The sequence below is a fragment of the Saccostrea cucullata genome, unplaced genomic scaffold (assembly GCF_032062105.1).
Source record: "Saccostrea cucullata isolate Sc308-1 unplaced genomic scaffold, CSIRO_AGI_Scuc_v1 ctg5779, whole genome shotgun sequence".
Lineage (NCBI taxonomy): Eukaryota > Metazoa > Mollusca > Bivalvia > Ostreida > Ostreidae > Saccostrea > Saccostrea cuccullata.
Window position 1 is genome coordinate 14,726 of NW_026932750.1, and position 27,365 is coordinate 42,090.

General features: G+C 33.1%; 1 protein-coding gene across 2 annotated transcripts in view; it reads left to right on the forward strand.

Annotated features, from left to right (window-relative positions):
• The first annotated feature begins 2,023 nt into the window (after positions 1 to 2,023).
• LOC134236003 (adhesion G protein-coupled receptor B1-like) overlaps positions 2,024 to 27,365 on the forward strand; it is a 33,093-nt gene continuing 7,751 nt past the window's right edge. Inside the window, exons 1-22 of one of the 2 annotated variants that reach the window (XM_062718177.1) lie at positions 2,024 to 2,081; positions 4,594 to 4,702; positions 5,408 to 5,511; positions 5,819 to 5,998; positions 6,281 to 6,368; positions 6,461 to 6,600; positions 7,071 to 7,208; positions 9,290 to 9,451; positions 9,576 to 9,725; positions 10,036 to 10,131; positions 10,489 to 10,719; positions 10,820 to 10,882; positions 11,590 to 11,751; positions 12,502 to 12,651; positions 12,847 to 12,945; positions 13,160 to 13,254; positions 14,960 to 15,148; positions 16,841 to 16,912; positions 17,133 to 17,238; positions 17,344 to 17,490; positions 17,669 to 17,738; positions 20,105 to 20,249. In XM_062718177.1, the coding sequence (XP_062574161.1) occupies positions 7,118 to 7,208; positions 9,290 to 9,451; positions 9,576 to 9,725; positions 10,036 to 10,131; positions 10,489 to 10,719; positions 10,820 to 10,882; positions 11,590 to 11,751; positions 12,502 to 12,651; positions 12,847 to 12,945; positions 13,160 to 13,254; positions 14,960 to 15,148; positions 16,841 to 16,912; positions 17,133 to 17,238; positions 17,344 to 17,490; positions 17,669 to 17,738; positions 20,105 to 20,249 (2,028 nt within the window). In that variant the 5' untranslated portion in view covers positions 2,024 to 2,081; positions 4,594 to 4,702; positions 5,408 to 5,511; ... (2 more) ...; positions 6,461 to 6,600; positions 7,071 to 7,117. The remainder of the gene's footprint in view (positions 2,082 to 4,593; positions 4,703 to 5,407; positions 5,512 to 5,818; positions 5,999 to 6,280; positions 6,369 to 6,460; positions 6,601 to 7,070; positions 7,209 to 9,289; positions 9,452 to 9,575; positions 9,726 to 10,035; positions 10,132 to 10,488; positions 10,720 to 10,819; positions 10,883 to 11,589; positions 11,752 to 12,501; positions 12,652 to 12,846; positions 12,946 to 13,159; positions 13,255 to 14,959; positions 15,149 to 16,840; positions 16,913 to 17,132; positions 17,239 to 17,343; positions 17,491 to 17,668; positions 17,739 to 20,104; positions 20,250 to 27,365) is intronic. The other variant, XM_062718178.1, reaches the window with a different exon arrangement.

Sequence of the window (27,365 nt, forward strand, 5' to 3'; positions counted from 1 at the left end):
TCAGAGGTGGGAGCAGGTTCCAAGGAGGAGTGAGCATTCTTTGCCCACTGGTCACGGTAGCCGTGTGCTCTTTGTAATGATCAAACTATTACGGAAAAATCCGTTGTCAATTCAGTGTGTAAATAATGGACTTACAATTAAAATGAAGAAAATCAGTCAGCATTTGACTAAATTAAACATTGTATTTACTGATTAGGTCACTGTATCAATCATAGAACTTATGAAATGATGCCTTTAAATGAGATCTGGTCTCCCAAAACCACATACATGTTAATATTGTCATTCAGAAACAGGTATCTTTCAAATATCAACTTCAAAGTATTTATGTGTACATCAGAATGTATTTTTAACAAAATAATATTGCAAATGACCAATGACAAGGTATATGTAAGTAAATTTACGAGTTCCATTTTTTTAAATTGAAACATATGGAGATAACGAACAGTAATCAATATTAAAGTCCCTTAAACAATACAAAATAGGAGCAGAGCAAACACGGACCTCCAAAACACCAAAGGTAAGATCAGGTACCATGGAGGAGTGAGCATCCTCTGCCGACCGGTCACATCTGCTGTGTGCACCTTGTCATGATCGGAAATAAACGTGAAAATCCGTCGTCAATTCAGTGAATGATACATAATAGACTAACAATTTGTAAAAAAAAAACATCAATGAGCATTTGAAACAATAAAAAAACAGCTGTCAATGATATTAAAAAGCTCAGATATAATTAATGCACATTAATTGCAAATTTGTTCAATGATAAATATTATTCAAACTATTTTACGTAAAATAAGATTATTATAATTATAGCCATTGTTATATTTGATAGAATCAAGGGTAAAGTTATAAATGATAAATGAGTAACAATAGATAGTTTTCAGTAGACCCAAATTTACAAGTGTTATTTCCCTTCGGCCGCCATGTTGTAGGTCAACGTGCTCATATTCATTCATAATTCAACCAACTTTAACTTTTTATACTGGTTATTATGGGATGGAAAGCGTTGTTTTTTTTTTGACAAATATACATTTGTTAGAGCCCCTTTATTTCATAATGTTTATTCCATAACGATTTTCCTAAAATATTTCTGCTACACCCTTGTATATTTGGTAGGACAAAGAGGGAATATTACCTGGTTGACCCTCAATATGGCAGCCAACGGGAAATAACTCTTGTTAATATAGGTCTACCGAAAACTATAAATATAAATGCAAAAAGGTCAATTTAATTGTACTGTAGCTAAGTAAGATGCACATTGATACCCTATATTCTCTGCGATTTTGATTCTTACTATATAATACTCATGCAAAATATACTTATATATATATGAAAAAAAAATACTTCATTTAACAAATTTCGCTATTTGACATACCTTATATTTCTTAAAAACTGCCCCCATTTTTCCCATTTTCATAAACCATGTCGTTTTGCATGACCTTTATCTAAGAGGGGTAATGTTTCTGTTAACTTAAAAGTTGATGTTCTTGGTGATACAACGATTTATGTTTGATGTAACTACGTTACGATAAAAAGTATTTTACATATTATTTTTATGGTGTCCTTTCTTTAAAAAAGTCAAAATATGGCAAAAATCAATAAATCTATTTCCATGATAACCGGATGTACGTGTGTATAAGTTTCAAAACCATTTTTCTTAGATTCTATACACGGTGCACCTGTGGTGCAAATGTCATTAAAATCATATATAGGTGTAATAAAGTATATGTAAGTTTATAAATAATTAAAATGTTCCGCTATACAGGTCGGTAACTAGCATGTAAAAACAATTATTTTGCATATATTCATAATTATGTTGCATGTTAATCTGCAACGTAATTGATTTATTTTGCATGTTTAGGAAGATATATTTCCCCATAAATCCCATACACTAAACATTGCTATTTCACATCATAGAGCTTCCGCCCACAAGAATCTGAGTTTTATTTTGATTATGCTACATGAATGTTTTAAGTGCAATTTTTTTTATATACTTATAAGAGTTTTAATTCTCCTTTTTTAGTCTAGTGAAAATTAAGCTATGGAGAAAATACTTCCTATTCTCTTTCTTCCTCTGTATGGTAAGTTAATCGCCGATTGTTCATGTATGTATTTGGGGTTTTGCTTACCCCATTATCTCAGGCTTTAATTTCTATTGAAATGTCACAAAATGTTTTTTAATATCTTTAATTAAGGGAAATTTTCAGCAAACTTTGATATTATTCTGCAATCTATTTCAACTGTTGTCGTTTACTTTTACTTTCTTACTTTCACTGGGATTTATGCAATATTTAATTAAACATTAAAATAAACATAACGCTTGTTCTCATATTCCGGCGCATGGAATGAATGTACCAACGTAAGTATGGTTTCTCATCGACACTCATTTTGTTATGAAATATATGAGCTATTTACTGGCCATGAGGACAATAACAAATTTAACGTCCCCAGAGACAGCAACTATTTCTCGAGGCGCAACTGAAGGAAAAAGTTGCTGTCGAGGGGGCGATAAACTTGTTTTTGTTCTCATAGCCAGTTAATATGTGTTTTAATACCGATTTCGACTTTAATTGTGCTACGTCAATATTGGGATAAAACAAATCCGAGATGAAAAGCGAGGGAAATGGAATACTGCCGATGAATAGTTTCATTACGATATCACCATGGGCAGGTAACACAAAACTATTCCATGATACGGCTGTTTAGAAAAATTAGCAGGTTTATTCGTTATATTTCAAGATAGAGCAAAACCACAGAGATATAATAAAGAAAGAAAACGAACAGTATTCATGCGTGAAGTCCATTAAATAAAATGAAACGGGAGCGGAGCAAACACGGACCTCCAAACTATCAGAGGTGAAACTGATGAAACATGTATATGTATATAAGATAGAAATACTCATAAAGGAAAAAATTTCGTAATAACAATTGGAAAAAATTAAAATAATTTTACAATTCAAAACTGACGGTTTATAACAAAAATGCAGTAATCATAATATTTAAAGAAGCACATGATGGCTATAAAAATAAGCAAACGGAAAATGAGTGCAGAAAGTAACGTCAAATTGACGACATGAACATTTTTGCCTTTTGATAAAACCTTATGTATTGTTTATCGTAATATTTTATAAGAAAAACAGTATTCTATTTTATGAAATAGTTTTATTTTGTATTCTAGTTTCTCATTGGTTGATTTCCAAAAAAGAAAGCAAATTATTCTGTAAAATCTGATTTGGTATGGGGACACATCCCCTTGACAACCAGCTAAGTCATCTGTATCCATGCAATCCCCTCATTTCCAGTCCTCAGGATAAATGAAAAATTTCAGATTTAATAAATGTAATTTAAATTCAAACAGTACACCTCGATCTTACTTAATGTAAACAAACATATCATGACAGCTAGGTCTGTGTATCAGTTATTACCTCCTCTCGTTTCCCATCAGTTCCGTAATTACGGTTATATTACTGAGCAGCAAATTTGAACTCATAAAAAGCAGCACAATCTTACATCCACAGTTTTAAAATTTTTTTTGAAATTAAATCTTAAGGAATGACTCTAATTCTTGGACAAATTATACGAGTATAACCTAGTTTGCGTCAGTTGACGCTTTTTAAAATTATAAAGCGTAAACTGATCTAAACCAGGTTTTATCGAATAATTTGATAATAATTATAAAAAATGTTTTCGATCAATGTAATTTTCTATTGTAAAGAAGCAGAATAATACGAGCTCCTCGAGCGGGTCGCACATTAATCTCGGGGATTAAAGGGTCTGTACCATTCTTCTAAAACAGTTTAAATTTCCAACAATTATTTTATGTTTGAAATCTGAGTTACTTTGTGGCACGTCCAACACTATGTTATAGCTTTCAAAGACTAATATTTATATATTTGTAATGAAAACCAACAAACAAGAAGAAATGAGACACGTAAAATTTTTTTTGAAGAATTGTATGAAGGGCTAAATATAAAATGAGTTTAAAAAACAGTTTCCGACAGAAAATTGCCTCGATTTGAAGTATACTACTCCACCAATCACACCCGAATTTTGTATAAAACGTCGCAGATTCAGCCAAGGATTGACTATTGTGTTAGAAATAATCTTCTGTACCTCTTAACACCGAAAAGATGATGCAATTATTTCTTAGATCATTCTTATTCATAAAAAAAACCAACATTAATACTTTGTACGTTTAAAATATTTAACATTCATTACCGCAATATTGGATATAAAAAAGCAGAAGTTTACTCAATTTTCAAAACACCTGAATGAGGCTAACAATGTCACATGAAGTTTTTTTTAAAATCAGAAATCTAAACACTGAAGATAGCTTTCTTGTAAGTAGATAGGCGAGGCAACAGTAAGTTTAGTAGTGAAGTATAAAAGCTTTTGAAAATATTTTTGCTTTTTAGTTTTGCTAACTTTTTACTTAGTGAGGTACTTAAAACTGAAAAAAAAGTTTTGCACATGCATATCATAGCTACTTCCTGCTTTCAAAAACAGCCATGAAACATATTCAGACATTTTGTTAGAAGCTCAAGGCATCCAAAAAATTAAATGTAAAATATATTGCTATTGTATCTTTTACAGTGTCAACAGCACATGCTTGTAAAGGGGTTAAAGAAATAATTCTTCAGCCTTACATCGGAGAAAAAGTTGCATATCCTGAAAACTATCCAATAGACACAGGATATGGAGAGTAAAAAGAAAACAAGAATAATTGCAAAGAAATACTTTTAAAGAAGTCGGTTCACTTTATGTATAAAATGGCCCTGTAGATATACCAATTAATTGATCAACACTTGATTTTCTATTTGAAGCATTAAAATAAAATAGAGACTTGATGCTTTCATATCATATTAAAAAAAATTATCCTAAAAGTTCAGGTCTTGGAGAAATGGCTTTATGAAATTGCAATGTTCTTGAATTTTTAGGTAAACAGGTATAATTAAGTACTTTCAGTGAAGAAAAATAGTATGAGCGCACTCTCTGATCTAAAAAATAAAACATGTCCATTAATCCTCAGAAACAGTTCTATCATTTAATAGTTGCATATTTTAGATCAGAGGTTGCGCTCTATATTAAATATCAAAAAATAGCTTTAAAAATTGGCCGTTTTTGTATCATTTTTCAGAATATGAGGAAACTGACGCATTTCGTAACGTCATAATGCATTGCCTAGACAGAAAATGACGTCATTTTTGATAGATACGCAGTCGCCAAAGATCTAAGACATATTTAATGCACTGTTAACTAAAACTATGCAGTTTCAGTTTTTCAGAAATTCACAGGGCCAAATAAGGCAAACGTGAACCTTTCTCAAAATCAATTGAATAATTTTCAATTTATAACTGATTTAAATTTATCTGTATAATAAGAATTAATGCTAGAAATATTGTTTTAGTAACTTGAACTGCTCCTGGAAAATCAGCACAATCACGGGATATGATATTGTGGTTTATCCAAGGTGGGCGTGCAAAGGAGACGCAGATTTTCGTCTTCATTACGGTATCTAATTTTAAAAATGAATAAGTTGCTACTTTCTCACTGTCAAATGATGACAAAATTTGATGTTTGCAGTGTTTTATACACATCTAAAGAAAAACCTATTGTAAATAAGGCAATACTTGGCCATCATGTTTTTTGCTTTAAGAAAGAGTTACAAAATATAACTGATGTAAAGTATAAAAAATGTCTAATATTATAACACAAATATGTATATTATCTGTTTATTAAATTACTTAAATTCTAACTAAATAATCTTTAGCTATAAGAGTTTAAAGAAATTTATGCATTTTTTCATTGCTTTTCTAAGGCTCAACAACGTTAACGAAGATAGATGGCTGTGTTGGATGTCCTAAAGCATATGGGTATTGTACACATAGCGAAATCATACGAACTAGATCATCGGGAATTCTGTTGACTTTTAGAACGTTGACGCCCTGTAAAAGAGGTGGCTTCCAGTTTCGCTTCATGTCTGTTGAAAAGAGGGAAAGTATGCTAATAAACATATAAAATTTATCCAATAGCAGAAAAGTACTAGAAAAAAAATCTACATATATTCTTATAAAGAATGTATGTTTTACCAAAATTAAAATCGCCGATATTTCCAACGCAAATCCTGATTGTATTGCATGTTTTAGATGCATAGAGAGGAAAATGTTTAACCTAAAAGTAGTCATAATTTTAGACCCATATCAATGTTCTGTACGGCATTGAAGTTAATTTCTGCCTTTGCTGACCTTCCATGCTCTAATACTATGTTGCTTCAATTCAGATGACACCTGTAAATCAACTGAACAACTAATCGCAGAGTCAACTCCGAAATTCATTACATCTCCGGGGTTCCCATCTGCATACCCAAGGTACATGTATTTTAGAAACAAAATTAAAAACGAAAAAAAACCGATTAAACTCCTACATGTATCTAGATATTAAATGGTGTTTTAATTTTCAGTCCCGTGCAGTGCTCCTAGATTGTGGTTTCTGACTTAAAGGAGAACTTCCGTTTAATTATTGAGTTCCGCTCTCAAGATTTAAAAACAACATTATTTGGCGTTGGCTGCAAGGATTACGTAAAGATAGATAGTGTAGGCGGTCAGTATCATTCAGTTTTCATGTTGAATGTTATATCATTTGATGATAAATTTATAAATACCATATGTGACACCAACACCGTGCGTAACGTCTTATATTCGAAAATATAAATTATCGATATGTTAAAGCACTTGAACATGCAGGAAACTGTTTCAAAGTTTACAAGTCATGTATCTCTTCATCTTCCGTGGTCCGATTGTATGATAAAAATATTTATGACCGGGGAGTGGTGCTGGGTTCAGACATATAAATGGATAGGGATGAAAGGGATATTAGTTTTTATTCTATATTTTTCCCATTAAGTAAAACCCTCCTAAAACTAGATAGATAAGATTGATTGCTTTAGATTAACTTCGTTCAAAACGAAAAAAGTAAGAAACATGATAGGCGGTATAGATATTATTAAATATTTTGCAATAGTAATTTTATACAAAATGCTTATTATTGAGATGTATACATGTATGTTTTAGAATTTTGTGAAGACAGTAAAGGTAATATATTACGAACATCCGAAAGAATGATCTTAAATAACTCTACAACTAAGGTGCAGTTTGTTAGTGACGTCGGGTTAAGTAGAAGCGGTTTTGTTTTGGCTTTTTACGTCGCAGGTGAGTTGCTATTAATACATTATCATATACGTATTCGTAAGTTGACATTTAAACGCTGATTCAATTTCTGATTGACAATATCTGTGAGGTTTCTGGAGAAAAGGTTTCCGAATAGCCTATTGGAATCCCCGTGGGTACATATTGCGCTCATTTAAGAGCAAACCTATTTTTTTATTATTTGAAGCAGAGGTTGTTTAAAATCTTATGCGTGAAAAGAAGTAAACACTAATTGTACATGACTGTAGCCTTCAATTCGACATTTAGATATACTTATATCGACGTTGTATTGCCAATTAACAATAGATATTTCCATTCTTCTGTCGATACGATATATTCCGGTGAGTTTGAAATAGAAGATACTACAGAGTCTGATACATCTGTATCATTTTTAGATATTTTACTTGAAAAGGATTATAATTGTAATTTTGCAACCAAGCTTTATGACAAATAAAACAAAAAAATTCGACAAATTGTTTTAGATTGTTGATTGATTGTATACTGTTTAACGTCCCTCTCCAGAATATTTCACTGATATGGAGACGTCACCATTGCCGGTGAAGGGCTGCAAATTTGGGCCTATGCTCGGCACTCAGGGCCATTGAGCAGGGAGGGATCTTTATCGTGCCACACCTGCTGTGACACGGGGCCTCGGTTTATACGGTCTCATCCGAAGTACCGCCCCATTTAGTCGCCTTTTACGACAAGCAAGGGGGTACTGAGGACCTATTCTAACCCGGATCCCCACGGGACCAAATCGTTTTAGAAGATTATTTAAAAAAAAATGCGGTTTAGCAATGATTATATTCAGATCAATTATTTATAAAGAGAGAATTCAACACCACAAAAAGTTAATAATTATTGATTTGTATGTGGTGAGTATTGTCGTGGCATTATTCGTTGGTCGCTGCACAAATCAACACAACATTGGCAGACCCACTTCAGCATCAACAACAAATCAATCAGTCATCAATCAAATACAGCAAATATAAACAATTGACCACTCCGGCTATTCCGCGGATGATAACTTAGTTAATCTTTACTAATCTACATCATGGACCTATATACTTAAATATTTCCATTTCTAATTTTTTTTTCTCTGTGATAACTCTTTGAAAGTTAGGGGAGTTTTATTTCTTGATAATTCTGCCGGAATATAAAGTAGGCAGGTCGATAGGTCAGCAGGTAAGGAGGCCTAATACGCATGCAAATCTCGTGCGCATCCGTCTCTGTGTTTGACGCTAAGGAGGCCAAATATGCATGTAAATCTAGTGCGGCTGCCTTTGGGTTTAACGTCAGTGTGCGAGGACTATTTGGAAGTCCTTGTTTAATTTAAATCTATTAGTCTACATTTTGAAAGTCTAAATCTACAATTTTATTTCACAATGAAATGGAAATGTAAGGAATCACTGTCTAGTTAGGAGAGTTTGCCAGGAACATCAACACTAGTGGGCCATATTGGATAATTTATACAAATTATATGTTTTCCACTGTTGTTGATGCCCTGGCATACTCTCCTAACTACAGTGATTCCTTAAGTATATAGCTCCCTGTCTACATTCACAATCTGCATAAAAGAAAGCCCAAACCCGATGTTAATTTTGAAGTCTACATATCATACATCAAACCCGATTTCTATGTCTTTCAAATAAATGCAGCTTTCAGCTAGATGTTTTTTTTTTATCAAAAGATTTAATTTTGATTTTAAATATTTTTGGAAGTGTTTTTATTGGAATATTCTTGGTTTTTTTAATTAAAAGTATAAATGCCCAGAAAAAGATTCTTGGAAAACAATCAATATAAAACTATCTAAAAAACCTTTAATAATGTGCTTCAAAACTCGGTTAAAGAATGCATTTTTCTGATGAATTTTTTTTCCTAACTTTAATTGCATATATAACTTTTGAATCGTTTACTTTTTTATGTAAAACCCCGTCTCTTTGAATCAAAGGCAATTTTAAAAACAAGTAGTCCTAATTTTTGAATTTTGAATCTACATGTACATACTCAAAATATTACGAGTAAAGGTTTAACATGTAATCATATGTACTCTAAAATTGCATTTTATTTTATTCTCTGAATAGTTCTCCCAATAATTTCGCTTCGTTTGACACCAGAGGATGACGTATCGTTCGTGACCGGAGGAGATTTCCATATTGAATGTGAAGCTTTATACACGGATACACTAGTTAGCCCATCTCATATAATACTATACTGGAAGAAAGATGGGAAAGATATTTTATCAGGTTCTAATGATTTTCAAAAAATGAATCAAAATTTTTAATGCCATCTGTAATTAATGCAAGATATAAAAATATCTTATTTGTATTTGATGTAATAATTACCATATAAGTGATTTACTATTTGTAGATCGGGGCTTCAGTGAAATGGATGCAGGCGCGTATTCAATTTTATTAAAGTCATCAGCCGAACTGCGTGACTCTGGACGATATTCCTGCTCACATTCACTTTATTCTAACTCTGAGGATGTTTCTGTGTATATAAATGTAACAGAATCAGGTATAAAAAGGTTATATTTTAAAAGTATAAGATTAGACGTTGACTCTTTGGACAAAAAGTGTATATAGTGGGTTTTTTTTCACTTTGCATGACAAATGATGAAAACTATAAGAACAAATGTTATTAAAATTCTTTGGCATTTTTTTAAAATAAAATACCCGAGTTTATGTAAACATCCACATCTTCTGGTTGTATTTTGTATTTTTTGGCTTGCAAAGTATGGAACACTTTTATTTAAGCATTTAAAAACATTAATTAATATAGATTTGAAAAAAAAACTATCAATATATTTTGTAATCTTATATTCTAGATAAAGATAAACCATGTCCTTGCCAACATGGAGGGACTTGCATGAATTCTACATGCGTTTGTCCAGTTGGATACCAGGGCAGATTTTGTGCAGACGGTTGATATTTTTTTTAATTAACCATATGTCTTTTCTCATCTTTCAGTTGATATGTTTTCATCAATGATAATTTTGAAATTAGACATGGAAATTATTTAAGACTTGTATGTTATATATACGATTTAAGAACATATTACGTTATGTTTATGATATGCCTGCTAAAAAAATTATGCAAATGTAATGAAATAAAGCTGAAAATGTTAAATCATTATTAAATTTTTTTGAACTTATTAATAATTACAAAATAAGGCTAAAGAGTTTGAAAATGAATCTATTACAACAACAACAACAAAAACAACGTAGTAAACAATAGCGAATGAAAAATCGTTTTAAATTGTTATATTTCTATATTTAAAGAACACATAGAAATCCTATCCTATAAAAGTGGTAACTCAGTAATACGCGAAGGAAAGTCAGTGTGGTTCCAAGCAGAGATCGTTGGTCCTGTTGGTTTCATTGTCCAGTGGTCTCGAAATGGAGATTCAATAAGCAATACAGCATCCAGATATGTTATGACGTCATCTAAAACAGAAAATGGCACAACGCTGCATGTCCTAACTATCACAGATGTTTTACGACGGGATGAAGGTGAATTAAGAAGAATTCTGTATATGACAAAATCAATTGATTTGTTTGTTTTTTTTTTGTTGAAAAAAAATGCTTAATGGCTTTTCTCTCTTACTAATAGGATATTGGACAGTAAAAGCATTAACAGGTTTGACCAATGAAGCGAGGAATATTACAGTAAAAGGTACGTATTCATGTATATAAAACATAAGGTAACATGATATTCAAGATGAATTATTTCTCCCTCTTACATGTAAATACGTATCACTTTTTAAAATCAAGATCTGTTTCGTAAGATTTTATTATTTATGAAAGAGTCACCTGAGTGGGGCAAATGTTTAAGTGTTTGCCCAAGAGCAGCAAAGAAAAGGGTTGATCCTTACATGAAGGATTAGAATCCCTATGTGGAACAGCCTCAATTTGAAGAAAAAAAACACCAAAGATTCCGCTTGATGCTTTATTTACTGTGTATTTTAAACATGATAATCAATTATAGTTTTAACTATTTGAGAAAGTAAATGACTTCATTTTCTAATGAAAAAGAAGTACATATAATTAGATTCTTCAAGACATTTTAAGATTGATCAATTGATTTTGTTTTACGTCGAGTCAGCAACATATTTAAGCTTTATTTTAGCGTTAAAAATATCTTCGGTTTGAAAGTATTTTTGCTTGGTTTTTCTGATAGCCCAAGTAAGCCTGCTTCCCCCCCCCCCCAAAAAAAAATACAACTATATTGCATATGACTAGTGGTTGTATTTAAAAGAAAATCATATTGCTACTATTAAAAATCAATAAAATAATTACAAAACAAATTCTTTAAGTGAATCTCTTACAATAAAAGTTTTATAAACTTCACATACTCTAACGGATTTTTATTTCGATTTTTAGTACTTCCAAAGCTATTGCTACAGATGGCACCCCAATATGATTTCTCAATTAAAACTGGAGAGAGTATATATCTTCAATGTGACGCCATCAATCCTAAATCCTTAACAGGTTTATCTAACGGAAGTTTAGCCTGGAAGAAAGATGGCGTTAATGTTTTATTGGGTATGGAAAATATATTTCCTCAAACGGTTTTTGTTTTTCCCCTTTCACATCACATTATTGTGACAACCTATTATATATATATATATATATATATATATATATATATATATATATATATATATATATATATATATATATATATATATATATATATATATATTATACATATATCACATGGCTTCGAGGGTGACATACCAGAATATTTGCCCCGAGGTGACAGGAAAGCCCAGGAGTGTTATTTCACCCGATGCCGAAGGCAGAGGGTGACATAACACTCCAGGGCTTTCCTGTCACCGAGGGGCAAATATTCTGGTATAGTCGCCCGAGAAGCCATGTGGTATATGTTATATGACATTTTTAAAATAAAAAAAAATTAAATCATTTAAAATCGTTGAAATTTTCACAAATAATCCAGAAATGCTTTCCTGACGTTAAGAATAACGCTCCGTTGTTTACATTTGCTTAGCAACCGACGTCATAACATCTCGAACCCGAGCAAAAATGCGTAACGTAAAAACACGCGAACGTGATCGAAATAGTGACATAACTGTTTCCGGCGAGGGTTGACATAACTGTTTCCGGCCGGACATAACTGTTTCCGGTGTGACTCGGCATTTTTCAGGGTTTATACACTATTTGTGATATAATAGGAAAACGTATTCAAAAATGTTTTATATATATATATATATATATATATATATATATATATATATATATATATATATATATATATATATATATATATATTAGATTCTGGATTCAACATAAGCACAACAAACGTATCTTCTACATTGGAAAAAGAATTGGCGGATCTTGGTGACACAGGACGCTTTTCGTGTTTCCAGTCTAGCTATCCAGATCCTGTATCTGTTTCTATAACTATTTCTGTCACAAAACCAGGTTTGTCATTCATGTTGTCTGGTTTCACAAAACTGATTATTAAATATATGTCTTTTATCCGTAAAGAAATATTTCTATTAATATTTTATTCATATTTTATGTAAAAAGCAAGTTATAGGGCACCATTGATTCTTATATGAAAAAAGAAATATATTTTCTTCGATCTAATTTAATTAGATTTTTTAAAATATACAGAACAAATCAGATGTGCGGACGACGAGTTTGATAATATAAAATGGAAATCCATGATTGCTGGAATAACTAAAATGGAGTCATGTCCGGAATACCAAAAAGGTATAATTAAAATAATTCAAAGTCAAAAAACTAATGCTGATTTTTTATGAACTTTTGCCATTCACAAGTCAATGCATAAGGAATCATAATGATCGAAACAATAAGTTAAGAAAATAAATTATTACTGCTATATATATATTTCTACGTACGCCAGTTGTAAACCATTTCTTCAAAATGAAATGAGAGATTATTGTTGTTGTTTTTTATTTCATAGGAACTGCAACTAGATATTGTAATTTCGAAGGAGTTTGGGAATTCCCCGATTTCTTTAACTGTACTGATGTCGCTTTGGTAAATGCCAATGAAGATGTAAGAATCTGATGGATATAGAAATAAATTTATATGAATGTTCCCACTATCACGATTGGCGCCACGATGGAAATCGGGGACTCGAACGTGGACAGATCGTAGTGCTCGTATCAAACCGAAATAAATCTTGTGTTCACTCGTGGCTATCGTGTTGATCGTGAAATTTTTTTTTGACTGTCAAAAATTTTTCTACGATTAACACGATTATATTTTAATCGTTATCATCGCATCAAATCGCATTACATCGCAACTAACCTCAGCTGCATCGTAAGTAAACGCATCTAATCTGGCTTTCATATCGTGATCATCGGGATCGATCTCGGACAGGACAAACAACTCGCTGATTTGCGATTCGTTGCGATGTCTCACTATCTGTGACGCTTTGCGTGGTCCTACTGCTCACGAGCTGACACGGTATTTTTCCGCTCAGGTACGATTTGACACGGACATATGAGAGTAAACACCATTAGATACGAGTGTTAATGCTTTGTTGCGGACGCTTACGCTATATTACGAGTACTTCAAATTGCAAAAATGACGGGAAAAATTGAACGCGTTTCTTTCACCGATTGGAACAAGATGACCGAGTTTTGCAAAATATTTTGAAGATGCCACCCAAGGAAAACAGGGACGAAAAAGTAAAAAAGTGGCGATTCTATTTCCGCGTCCTGTTGAACCTGAACCCGTTCAATCAGAGGCAACATCGGTGAAAAAAAAATAAAAAGATAAGAAAACAGTTATACTGCTGCTTTTGCTCTACTTTGACAGAAATAACATATGAACATAGTAACTCTACAAACACCACGTTCACGACGTTGTCATTAACCTCAACTTATGCCATTATTATTGATTGTATGTTTATGTTTTGTTTACTTTTTAATAGATAAAATATAATGGATTCATCATAGCCAGATTTTTATATGTCTGTCGGGGTACAATCGTAGCTCAAAGCGTGTTCTATCTTGATCCTGATCGTGAAAGACATCATGAACGTGTTATTCTGTCACACATTAGCGCAAGAATGCGCGATGAACGTATTATATCGCAAGAGGATGTATTAAACGTAGAAGATCGTTTCTAATCGAGAACTCGGATCGTGATATTCGAGACAAATCGAGGTCCTTTTTCGACTAAATCTTGATAATCCTATTGGAAGGTAATTCATCTTATCCGAACGGTAGTCAGATCGTCAAAGATCGCATCACATGAAATTTATCCACCGTGGCCATAGCGCATAAAAGCGTAAGGAAACGTATGAAAACGCACCTATACGCATTTCTTCGTATCTTGGCATAAAATTCAATAAAAACTCTGCGATTAACTACGATTGATCTATCGTGACGTGCGTAACTGACCGCACGACAGTGGGAACGTAGCATAAAGGAAAAAAATTCCTTAATTTTTTTTCCTAATTTGGTATGTAAAATGTGGGTAAAGACAAAAATATTAATACAAATATGTATTTAAATTTGTTAAATCAAATGTTCACGCTCTCTTTCAAAGAGGATAAGAAAACATTCAAAAATTATGACATAATTCAATTATGTTCAAATCATAATTCTCTCATATATTTGGACCAAATATGCAGTGAATAAATTTTCAAATGAAGAAAAATATTACCTTAAATGTTAAAATGAGTCATATGCCATGCTTCCCTTTTGTTTTAATGTTATAACTGTATAAATCTCACTTTTTATATCCTCAGTTGGATAGTATAATTGCTGATGGCACAACTAAGAATGTAGATGAGACTGTGAACAACATGTTAGTGAAAATGAAGAATCTGACGTCACAGAGCAGTGTATTGAGTGCCGGAGATATCAGCTCATCTCTTGACATCCTAGAAAAGATTGTCAACGTCACAAATATGACGGGTGCAAACGTGGAGAAGGAGGTAAGAAAAGCTTTATACATACAAAACTGTCATCATACAATTTTCTGAAGTGCATATTATGATTATAATTGTCTTCATTCCTTTTTTTTTTTAGTTGTTTTAAAAATAGTCTCTCCCTTTTATTTTTAGGTCACCTGAGTAAATTCAGGTGACCTATTGCTATATGTTTTCGTCCGTCGTCGTACGGCGTGCTTCATGCGTCATTCGTCGTATGTTAACATTTTAACACTTTCAGCGTCTCTTCTGCAACCGCTTAACCAAATTTGATACAAAGCATTTAAAGGGTCAAGGGGAACAACAAAAGTAAATTTCATGGTCCCTGCCCACTGGGGCCTGAGGGGTGGGGCCAAAACCACTAAAATTAGTGCAATCTTTAAAAATCTTCTATACCCCTGGACAACAAGCAGTCAAAACTGTTCGCATGATTGTAATCAGCATTGAGTCCTCTACCAAAATTGTGAAATTCATGGCCCCTGGATCAGGGGTTCTGGTGTAAAGGCAGGGTTCTTTTGATTTTATATTGAAAATACATTAATTCTTTAAAATCTTCTTCTCTGCTCCTGGGCATTAAATAAACTAACCAAGTACATAGTTATGTTGAAAAAGGCTGCCTCTTCTAGAATTGTGAATGTCAAGGCCCCTGGGTCGGGGCTTTTGGTGTTAGGGCGGGCTCTATTGATTATATAGTTAAAAACATTAATTCTTTGAAAATCGTCTTGTCTGCTCCTGGGTATTAAACAAACTAACCAAGCACATAGTTATATGATCGAGAATGATTCTTCCGAAATTCTGATTTTTATGGCCCCTGGGTTTGGAGTTCTGGTGTTAGGCCGCGGCTCTAATGATTATATCGAGCAAATGCGTGAATTCCTTGGAATTCTTCTCCTTTGCTCTTAGGTATTATGCCAATGATCTAAGATTATATATTTATGATGATGAAAGGTGCCTTTTCCAAAATGATTAATTTCAAGGCCCCTTGTTCAGGGGTACAGATTCAATTGTTGGTAAATTGTTACATGATACTCATGTGACCTGTAAGACCCATGGGCCTCTTGTTATATTGTACAATATCCTCCATTAAGTTGCTATATCTCAGCTTTGGGCGAAATTTAAACTGCAAATATTTAAATCATACATAGTTACTACACTTTGCATAAATATGGGCGAAAGGCTTTAAAGAAAGCCTACTTTAATTCAGTGCAGGAAAAATGTTTATATTTGCATCATAAAATTAAGAAAAAACAATCCTCGAAAACAAAATTTCCAGAAAGCAATATGCAAGACTTGCCTTTTAGTGAACCTTCAACTATATTCAATAAATATATAAATTCCATTTAAAATTTGTCTAAATTTCAAACAAAAAAGAGCAATTGATTTGAAATTAGGGCGATGTATTTTTTTCTTTTACAAATAACTCTTTTATTAATTTAGAGATTTTTCTCAGTCTGTAGTGTATAATTTAGCTCTGCCTCACATACATGTATTATTTATAAAAGCCAAACTCTCTTCTTTTCAGTTTGAAACTTTGAAATGCATAATTTTAGTCAGTTTTCAGGTTCAAATTGGTAAGGTGTTAATTAAATCTTTATCGTTCAAAAAAGTGTTAAAGCAAGAGTATCTTTAAAAAAAAAAAGAATTTTGCTAAGTTCTTGATAAAATATTTAGAATTCATTCTTATTTTATTCTTTTCAGGCCTTCTTTGCGGTTGTCGACAATGTTTTGTCAACAAACAACACCAAATATTGGACTGCTGTAAGCGAAAAGGTAGTTAAGGAGAAGTAAATTTTCTTATTTTTAAAATTATTGAATCACATTCACATATTTTTTTTTATTATAAAAGTAGTAGAACACATTTTAAAAGCTGTCAAAATAAGATCAGATGGGTAGGAATCATTATAATTGGTAGGAACAATTATTGTTTAAAGCTTCATTACATATTTTATCTATTAGCTAAAACTGCATTTTAATCTTTAAACCCTAACAGACTGAAAAGGATGCAAGCTCACTTTTAAAGAATATGGATCGAATGTGTGAAGTTGTTTTAAAGAAAGAAAATATAACAACATCAATATTTAAAGGGAAAAATTTTGGTAATCTTACAGCAATTGTATTATTATTTTCTATTGCAAAAATGTATTTATATTAATCTGTACACGATTACATGATATGATGTATTTTAATATCTTATTTTTTAGAAGTGTCTGTTGATAAGACAAAAGTAGATGAAAAGGGAATCGTCTTCCCAGAAAAAAAAGAGAAAACACCAAATGATACATCAACAGATACGGAAGAATATTCCACATTTCTTGAGTTGCCGAAGCAAACAAATAAAATTAAAAAACGTAAGACAATAATGTTCTGTTGTTCGTTTTTTCCCTCTATGAGTAAAGCCAATATGTGTTGTTCTGCCTTTTGTCTGGATTAAACTTAGTATTTCATGTAACGTGATTTATTAAATTCATTTATAAATTTAAGGTTTTATGAAACTCGATACTAATTTTTTTTATATTTATCTTGCAGCAATTACTTATGTGGCTGTCATATACAGGACGATATCAGACATTTTACCCACAGATTCAGATTCAAATACGTAAATATGCATTCATTCTTTCTGTAACATAAAATTCTAAAATCTTTCTTCAATTTAATAGGCTGTTGCTTATAAACCACCGAGACACAATCAGCAAAAGCCATGCGAATTACCTTCCTGCGATTCTGAATTGTCTATTCTATAATTCAATGGACAAAACAATCAGTTTTGCTTTCTCTGGAAATAAAATCACAGCCACAGGGGGAAATTTGTATATATTATGAGTAATCACAATTTTCAGAAGGTCACATATAACAAGAAAGTATGTTAAAAATATTTATAAACTTTTAAAAGAGAACCAATAATATTTTGAAGACTAGGTAAGCTAGGTCAAACTTGGCACACCGCTGATAGATTCACTCTTATGTACCACAGCTGTATTCATTAGGTCAAGGTCACCCAACTAAGAAGTGTACTCTTGACAAATACACTGAACGTGTACAGAATTTGAGGTTTTCAAAATTTAGCGCAATTGCAGTGTATGGAGTTTTTGGCGTAACCATGAACTTGAGCTACACTGAATAAATGATTTCTTAGCGATATTTGTAAATTCGCGCATTCCCGCCGCTAAATTATGAAGCCCACTTTTTAAATATACATGCAGTATTTAAATGCCTGGACTCTTTTTAATTGTATGTGATTTATTCATACTCAGTACAACTATTCCTCTAAACATGAGATGTACTCTTCAAAAAAAGAACACATCGTAGAATTTTAGTGACACATTGAACATAAAGATTATTTAGTAAATGATGCATTGATAAAACAGAAATGTGGTAAGTAACAGGAATACTATCTAAATGTCATAATTACTCAACAATTTTAAAATTATAGTCAGTTTAAGATCACTAAAGATCAATATCTGGTGTGCCCCCCGCAGACACAAATGATAGCCACAAACGGCATCTAATGGAAGCAAATGTGTGTAATAAAAACTGTATAGGAATACTCTCCCACTCCAACTGTAGAACTTTAGTCAGCTGTTGCAGAGTCTGGAGATGCGATTGTCTTTGGCAAATCATGTCAATCCATTTTGTCCAATGCTGCTTAATTTGGATTAAATCTAGCGATTTAGATGACTGTGACTGAAACAGGTTGTTGTTTCTTTGCAAGAATAGGTGTGTCAAACGAGCCATATGTGGCTGTGTATTGTGAGATTGCAATACGGCTCTAGGATGCTGCAAAATTGAATGGGTATGTGTAGGTAAAACATGGTTAGAGTACCTTTTTCCATCAAAGTCCATTGAATTCGAACCAAATCAATCTTACTTTCTTATAATACAATTTTCCATATCATTACACTACCACCACCAACTTTTTTAACGTCCTGGAGGCAGTTATCTATCTAACATTCATTAAAAAGCATTAGCACTCTTAAACTTATAAGAGGCTTTCAGATAAACATTCTGGACTAGTAGGTTAACCAAAATGTTCAGCAGTGATGCTATGGTCATACTCTATTCATCTGAGATCTTTGAAGTCGATATTTGGGGTGCTGTGGGGTCAGAACAATGGCATGAATAATCCTCTTGCAATAATTTGTAGTCAACTGAAAACGGTCTTGTTAGATGATCTGTGCAGTTCAGGGATAGCTAATGCTTTAGATGACGTCCTTGCATTACATTCATGCAATTTGCGTAATCCTGTGATGCTGTGCTGCTGATGTCACACGTAGTCTACCATATTTTTTGCGAACATTGAATGTTCGATGCTAATGGTTTATGTTTTATAGGTTAGATATGGTCTGTGTGTAACATTAAAACCTCTTGCAATTGTAGATTGCGGTACCCCTACTTCCAGTCGCCCATTTTCCTTTTTGTGCCACGCAACATTCAGATGAAGCAATTTTAAGAAGCGTCATTTTTCACATAAAACCAGATTCAAAATATCGAGAACCCCCACTTTTGATACCCCCGTTGTACCTGAAGGAATTGCATTGGAATTCAACAAATGAAAATTGAGATCAAAATTTTGGGGGAAATTTTGCAAAATCAGGTCTTTTTGTCTGTGAGACTTGTAGAATAGCTGTAAAGTTAACAATTGCATTAAAAAATCATTCATTTCACTCGAATACATAGTATCCATACAGAAATAAAAGGTATGACAAAACTATCACAAATTTTCAGGCCATTGTTCCTACTATGCGTTTCTTTTTTTGAAGAGTATATAACAACCTCTATCCGTTTATGAAATTTCTATTCAAGCAGTGGTAATATTTATGCTGCAAACAATATTTCAGAATCTTTCAAAAGATTTTTCAAAATTAAATATTGTGTTGGTTCTCAATGATCTAGAATATTGTTTGTTATCTCCATACGTTTATTCTATTTTTAACACCTCTAGTTTACTTGTAATATCGTTTGCAGAGAAGAAAATTCAAACGGAGTGACGGAAGGAAAAGAGAAGAAAAAGAAAGAATTCGTCAATTCTGAAATCCTGTCGCTTACTACTCAGACAGACCTGGGTATTCTGTACCCTCCTCTTAATCTGGCCTTCCAGCATAAACTTGAGGTACATGTAATAGTCTGGTGCGATTTATAGAAAAAAATACTTCTGACGGCAAATAATTATTATTTAGTCCAGCATAATTTTTAACCTATTTCGAGTATGCTGAATCCGAAAAAATATGCTGGCCTTCATAAAAATGGCGTTACAGATGTCAAAATGGCGATTCAAAATGGTGGACATCCCATTTTTCTAATTTTCTCTTAATATCGTACAAAAAGTAGAAATAATGTGTGAATATCTCACTGAGTGTAATACAAGTATTAAAAAGATAATAGAATGCTAACAATATTAGTTTAACTTAGCAAATTTAGTCGTTTCTAAACTTAATTCGAATTTTCTCTGATGTTTTTGTCTATTGTTCCGTATTCCGCTTTGTTCAGGATTTTCATTTGCAAATATCCATACACTGCAGATTTGTATATTTTCCTCTGCATCTCACTATTCTACAACTGAATGATGGCGCAGCTCTAAGTTAAAAATAAAGAAGGCGATTCAAAATGGTTATTCATATTTTTAAAAAATTATTTCTTAATGTCGTTTACATAGAAGAATGGAATTGTGAGTATTTTACTGAGCGTAGTACAACTATGTAAAATGACAATAGAACACTAATTTGATCACTTTCAATCGGAAAACTTAGTCATTAAATAGCTCAAAATGGCAATTCAAATGACGACTGATAAACTCGAATTTCGTTGAAACTGCTTAATTCTAGCTCGTTTTGCAGAAAATAAATGACAGTTTGTTTTTTATATATATAGTATTTTGTTTAGCCCATTAAATTTGTACAAAAAATATTTGAAAAAATTCTTTTTTTTCTGGAGATAGTTAAAACAAACTTAACTTAAGAGTTTCCACCCCCCCCCCTTCGTATTTGATCGTACGTGTTCCAAAGCCTTTGAGCCCCCGTCCACCTAAATTCATTCCCAAATCCTGTCATTATCAACTCGCACTTCTACCTCAACATCCCTCGGCACACCATCAAATATAAGTGAAGAAATTATTGTCCGATTTCATCGAACACTTTGTTCTAGCTTTTTAGCACTTATAAGAACTTAGTATTATCCCTACCATCTTCTATTCCACCTTCCTTTGCTATATGTTTCAGTCTGTCTTCGGAATTTTAGTATTTTCAACACTCAAGTAAAATGGAGCCCTGTGTCAAGGATGACAACCCCCTTGGCATGTAAAAGATCATTTCAGTGGAGTTCGAAAAAGAGTAAGCTCACGGGGGGGGGGGGGGGGGGGGGGCGCCAGAGAAACTAAAATCCTTCAAAAACCGATTACCGGTATTTAAACTGATAGTCCACCGAAACATGGCTGAAAAATTGCCGACTCGGCGTTAAACAATATACAATTAATCAACCAACACTCAAGAACAACACATTTATGTTCAAATGTGAAAAGTCTATTTTGTTTTCCTAAATTATATGCAAGGAACTAGAGGTACTGCGAGCAATTAGCTCACTAAATAATACCCCGGTCTCCCATTTAAATACAAGCTAATTCAGAGAATTCGTGTCCCCCGCTTAGGGAAAAAGTCGGCTCCCCCTGACTGAATTTGTAGAATTATTAAATGTATACATGTATACTGAAGGAAATAAAATACATGTATGTCAATATGCATATAAAGATTTGATTGCTTATTCTTTATTATGTGTATAGAAGATTTTTTATATGGAATATTTATCACATTGTAATGATGATTTTATAACCTCATAAATTTTTCATTTCACATGCTGAATACTATCATTTAGTAAAAAAAAAGTATTTAAAAAAAAAAAAAGATTCGTCCGATATTCGGTCCCGGGACCTTTCACATTTGAAGCGAGAGACATAACCACTAGACCACGGAGTCGCTTTACACAGAGTGAAGTATATGCAGAACTGAAGTCACATACATGTATATATATATTCATGTTTTCATGTTCAGTATTCTCAAAATTTTACACAATCCATGGTGTTTGATTTATTTAGCCTTTATTAAACAGTTCTAATAGATGTAATAAGAACATAAAGTCCGCCGAGAACCTGTTTTATACGCAATAACTCTCCTCATGCCCCTGCGCTAAAAATAGCGACATGTAATACTATAAATACTAATAAAACAAACGGGGCGGGGCACTTTGAGAGGGGCGAGACACGTCCTAGGGAGTTTTGGTATAAAATTACATTGCATAAGCTCAAAATCTTCTTGAAATATCGCCCGGAAATGATAGTGTTACACACAGACAGAATGTATAAATTTATGACCTTGAACCTTTTGACCTCAAAATCAATAGGGGTCTTCTTTAGGCCACAGGGAGTTGTTATGTAAAATTTCATTGCGATAGCTTAAATGGTTCTAGAGATATCGTGTGGAAACGAAAGTGTTTTAACAGACAGAATTTGCTTATTTATGACCTTGACCTTTGACCTTTTGACCTCAAAATCAATAGGGGTCTTCTTTAGTCCATAGGGAGTTGCTATGCTAAATTTCATTGCAAAGGCTCAAAGGGTTCTCGAGATATCGTGTGGAAACGAAAGCGTTACAGACAGACAGAAAGACGGACGGACAGACGGACATACATACAGACGGACGGACGGACGACGGACAAAATGTGATCAGAAAAGCTCACTTGAGCCTTCGGCGCAGCTGAGCTTACAATGAATTTAGTTATAATTTTTACACATCGAAATCTTGGATAAAATTTCAAATGTAAGTTAGATTAATAATGAGGGACTAAACTTTCAAAATTTATTAAATAAATATGATTTTTCAAACAAAATAGAACTTTATTAGCTATTAAATGCTTTCTATCAAAGAGAGATTTGAGCCAAAAATCCATAAATGTATTTTTTTTTCTCTCTTAGTAAACGATCAAAACTTTTTGTTTTTGTATCATTTTGTATATTTACCGGTATATTACTACATTATCATATGTGAAAATAAGAAAAAGTTAAATATAGGAAGCACATGAAAAAAACTAATATATCCTAAAAAATTAAGAAAATCAGAGAAAATTCGAATTAGCCATTATCCAGTTAAGTTAACTTATTTATGTAAATTTGGTTATATCATGCTATAAACCCGATATAGTTATATGTTTTTTATGCAAAAAGATCAATCATTAAACTTTTGAAATAGAAGTAGGTATCACATGATTGGCAACAGTTATTTTTTATTCTTAATGTCATGGAAAAAGATAATGACCTAGACCTGACCTTGCCTCTAATATAAAACGGTCAAATTAATTTCACTGATGCTATCACTTACTGGTATTGTCTTCTTGATTTTGTGAAAATTTCATTTATTTTTGAATATTAGAAATATGAGAAGAATCCTACCTTAAGAATTATCAGTATAATATACTAGCAAGTAAACCATAAATTTTCTTGATTGTCCAGCTCTGATTCTGTGTCCCTACATTTGCGTTTCGGTATTCTCAGTCAAAAATTCATTTTTGTATTGAACAGTGTATATAAATTTAAAAATTTTGAAATTTACAAAATCTGAAAGAAGAAAATGTTTGTGTTCAATCCCCCCCCCCTCAATTCTTGATACAACCTTACACTATCCTAACAAATAAGTGTGGATCAAGTTGCCTTGTAAAGTTCTTGAAGTGTTCAAGAAAATTTTGTTGTCAAGAAAATGTTGACTAGATCGAAATTAGGAATCGCTTTGGCCTAGTGATACGAAAGCTTGTAAGTGATAGGAATCACGAGGAATCTGCAGGCGCTCTTAAATTCATAATTTTACAACTTTTCTCACCAAAATATGGACACAATGTGATTTCAGATAATCAAGTTTGAGAATTTTCTTGCTAATAAAATGACCTTTCTACCCTAAAAGACAACAAATTTATACGGGGTCACAAAATAAAGAGCTACATGTCTTGAATATCAGATATTTTTTTAAACCCCCCGCTTGAAAAGCGGAAGGGTATGGAGTAATCGCTATGTCCGTCCGTTTGTCTGTTACGCTTTGGGGTACCCATCTCTTATCCGCAATTCCTCTCATACCACTGAATGAATTTTGATGACACTTGATTCACAGAATCTTTATTACATATTGCCATTGTGACCTCCTATTTTATTTTTTGATCCGACACATATTTTGGGTTTCCCATAGCAAAACATGGACACTGTCATTATTGTCCCCCGCTTGAAAAGTGGGGGATATTAATTTGGGTTTGTCCGTCTGTTTGTCTGTAAACTTTTCACATTTTCGACTTCTTCTCAAGAACCACTTGGCCAATTTTGACCAAACTTGGTACAAAGCATCCTTGAGTAAAGAGAAATTTAAATTGTTAAAATTACGGGCCAAGTCCTTTCACAAGGGGAGATAATCAAGAAAAGACAAAAATAGGGTGGGGTCATTAAAAAATCTTCTTCTCAAGAACCACTGGGCCAGAAAAACTGAAACTTATGTGGAAGCATCCTTAGGTAGTGCAGATTCTAAATTGTTCAAATCATGACCCCCGGGGATAGGGTGGGGCCACAATGGGGAATCAAAGTTTTACATAGAAATATATAGGAAAAATCTTTTAAAAATCTTCTATACTCAAACACCACTGAGCCAGAAAAGCTGAAACTTATGTGGAAGCATCCTTGGATAGTGTATATTCTAAATTGTAAAAATCATGACCACCAAGGGTTGGGCGGGGCCACAATGGTGAATCAAAGTTTTACAAAGAAATGTATAGGAAAAATCTTTAAAAATCTTCTTCTCAAGAAGCACTGGGCTAGAAAAGCTGAAACTAATGTGGAAGCATCCTTGGGTAGTGTAGATTTTAAATTGTTAAAATCATGACCCCCGGGGGTAGGGTGGGGTCACAATTGGGAATCAAAGTTTACATAGATATATATAGGAAAAATCTTTTAAAATCTTCTACTCAAGAAGCACTGGGCCAGAAAAGCTGAAACTTATGTGGAAGCATCCTTAGGTAGTGCAGATTCTAAATTATGAAGATCATGACCTCCGGAGGTAGGGTGGGGCCACATTGGGGAATCAAAGTTTTACATAGAAATATATAGGAAAAATCTTTTAAAAATCTTCTATACTCAAAAACCACTGAGCCAGAAAAGCTGAAACTTATGTGGAAGCATCCTTGGATAGTGTAGATTCTAAATTGTAAATATCATGACCACCAGGGGTTGGGCGAGGCCACAAAGGGGAATTTTTACAGAGAAATGTATAGGAAAAATCTTTAAAAATCTTCTCAAGAACCACTGAGCCAGAAAAGCTGAAGCTTATGTGGAAGAATCCGTAGGTAGCGCAGATTCTAAATTATGAAAATCATGACCTCCGGGGGTAGGGTGGGGCCACAATGTGTGATTGTTTGATGAAAGTTGAACACAGGGATACATAGGAAAAATCTTTTAAAATCTTCTTCTCAAGAACCACTGGGCCAGAAAAGCTGAAACTTATGTGGAAGCATCCTTGGGTAGTGTAGATTCTAAATTGTTAAAATCATGACCTCCGGGGGTAGGGTGGGGCCACAATTGGGAATCAAAGTTTTACATAGAAATATATAGGAAAAATCTTTAAAAATCTTCTTCTCAAGAAGCACTGGGCCAGAAAAGCTGAAACTAATGTGGAAGCATGCTTGGGTAGTATAGATTCTAAATTGTTAAAATCATGACCCCCGGGGGTAGGGTGGGGCCACAATTGGGAATCAAAGATTTACATAGAAATATATTGGAAAAATTTTCTTCTCAAGAACCACTGGGCCAGAAAAGCTGAAACTTATGTGGAAACAACCTTAGGTAGTGCAGATTCTTAATTGTTCAAAACATGATCCCCGGGGGTTGGGCGGGTCCACAATTGGGAATCAAAGTTTTACATAGAAATATATAGGAAGAATCTTTAAAAATCTTCTTCTCAAGAACCACTAGGCCAGAAAAGCTGAAACTAATGTGGAAGCATCCTTGGCTAGTGTAGATTCTAAATTGTTAAAATCATGACCCCCGGTGGTAGGCTTGGGCCACAATTGGGAATCAAAGTTTTACATAGAAATATATAGGAAAAATTTTCTTCTCAAGAACCACTGGGCCAGGAAAGCTGAAACTAATGTGGAAACATTCTTAGGTAGTGCAGATTCTAAATTGTTCAAAACATGATCCCCGGGGGTTGGGCGGGTCCACAATTGGGAATCAAAGTTTTACATAGAAATATATAGGAAAAATCATTAAAAAATCTTCTATACTCAAAAACCACTGAGCCAGAAAAGCTGAAACTTATGTGGAAGCATCCTTAGGTAGTGCAGATTCTAAATTGTTAAAATCATGACCCCGGGGAGTTGGGCGGGCCACAGTGGGGAATCAAAGTTTTACAATGTTGAATCAAAGCATCCTATGGTAGTGTAGATTTCAATTTGTTTAAATTATGATCAGTTGGTGTCACAATATGTATAACAAGGGGGAAATCTGGTAAAGAACGGAATGTTCAAAGCTTCTCAGGTGAGAGATGTGGCCCATGGGCCTCTTGTTCTATTATGATTTTGAGAGGCAGAAAAGATATTTTCATACGCCACCATTCCGCCAAAAATATAGTCACTGCTAGTTTTCAAACGCAGTTTACCATTTCTATTTAAAGTTGTACAATTGTGATAAGGAAAGAAAAATATGATCTTTTAAATTACTTACACCTCAATATATAAAACATATAAGCAAATATACTTTGAATGTTTCATCTAGTCAGAAAACAGAGAAGAATCCTACCTATTATATATGTTTATATTTTGATATTATTATATATTCAGATTCATATGATGTATAACAATTACTAGCCCTATAATTGGTCGTGGTCAATCATTTTAAAAATCATACTAAGTTATGTTGCACTAGACCTTCCACATGAATATAAACATTTATTTTTTTTCTACAATGGACTAAAAATAGATCAAGAATTTCCAACAACTGAATGTTCACTCGCCTTAATGCTCGGGGGATACTGCTCTTGGGGTAGCTTTATTTTCATATTGTCCACAAAACAGCAATTATTGTATGATATCATTAACTTTTTATATGAAGCATGGTGAGACAGGTAAATGATAAAATGTCTTCGGAATTGTCGTCAAAATTTATCTTAAAAACAGCTGAAGTAATCAAACAAAAATCCGTGTTATGAAAATCCCA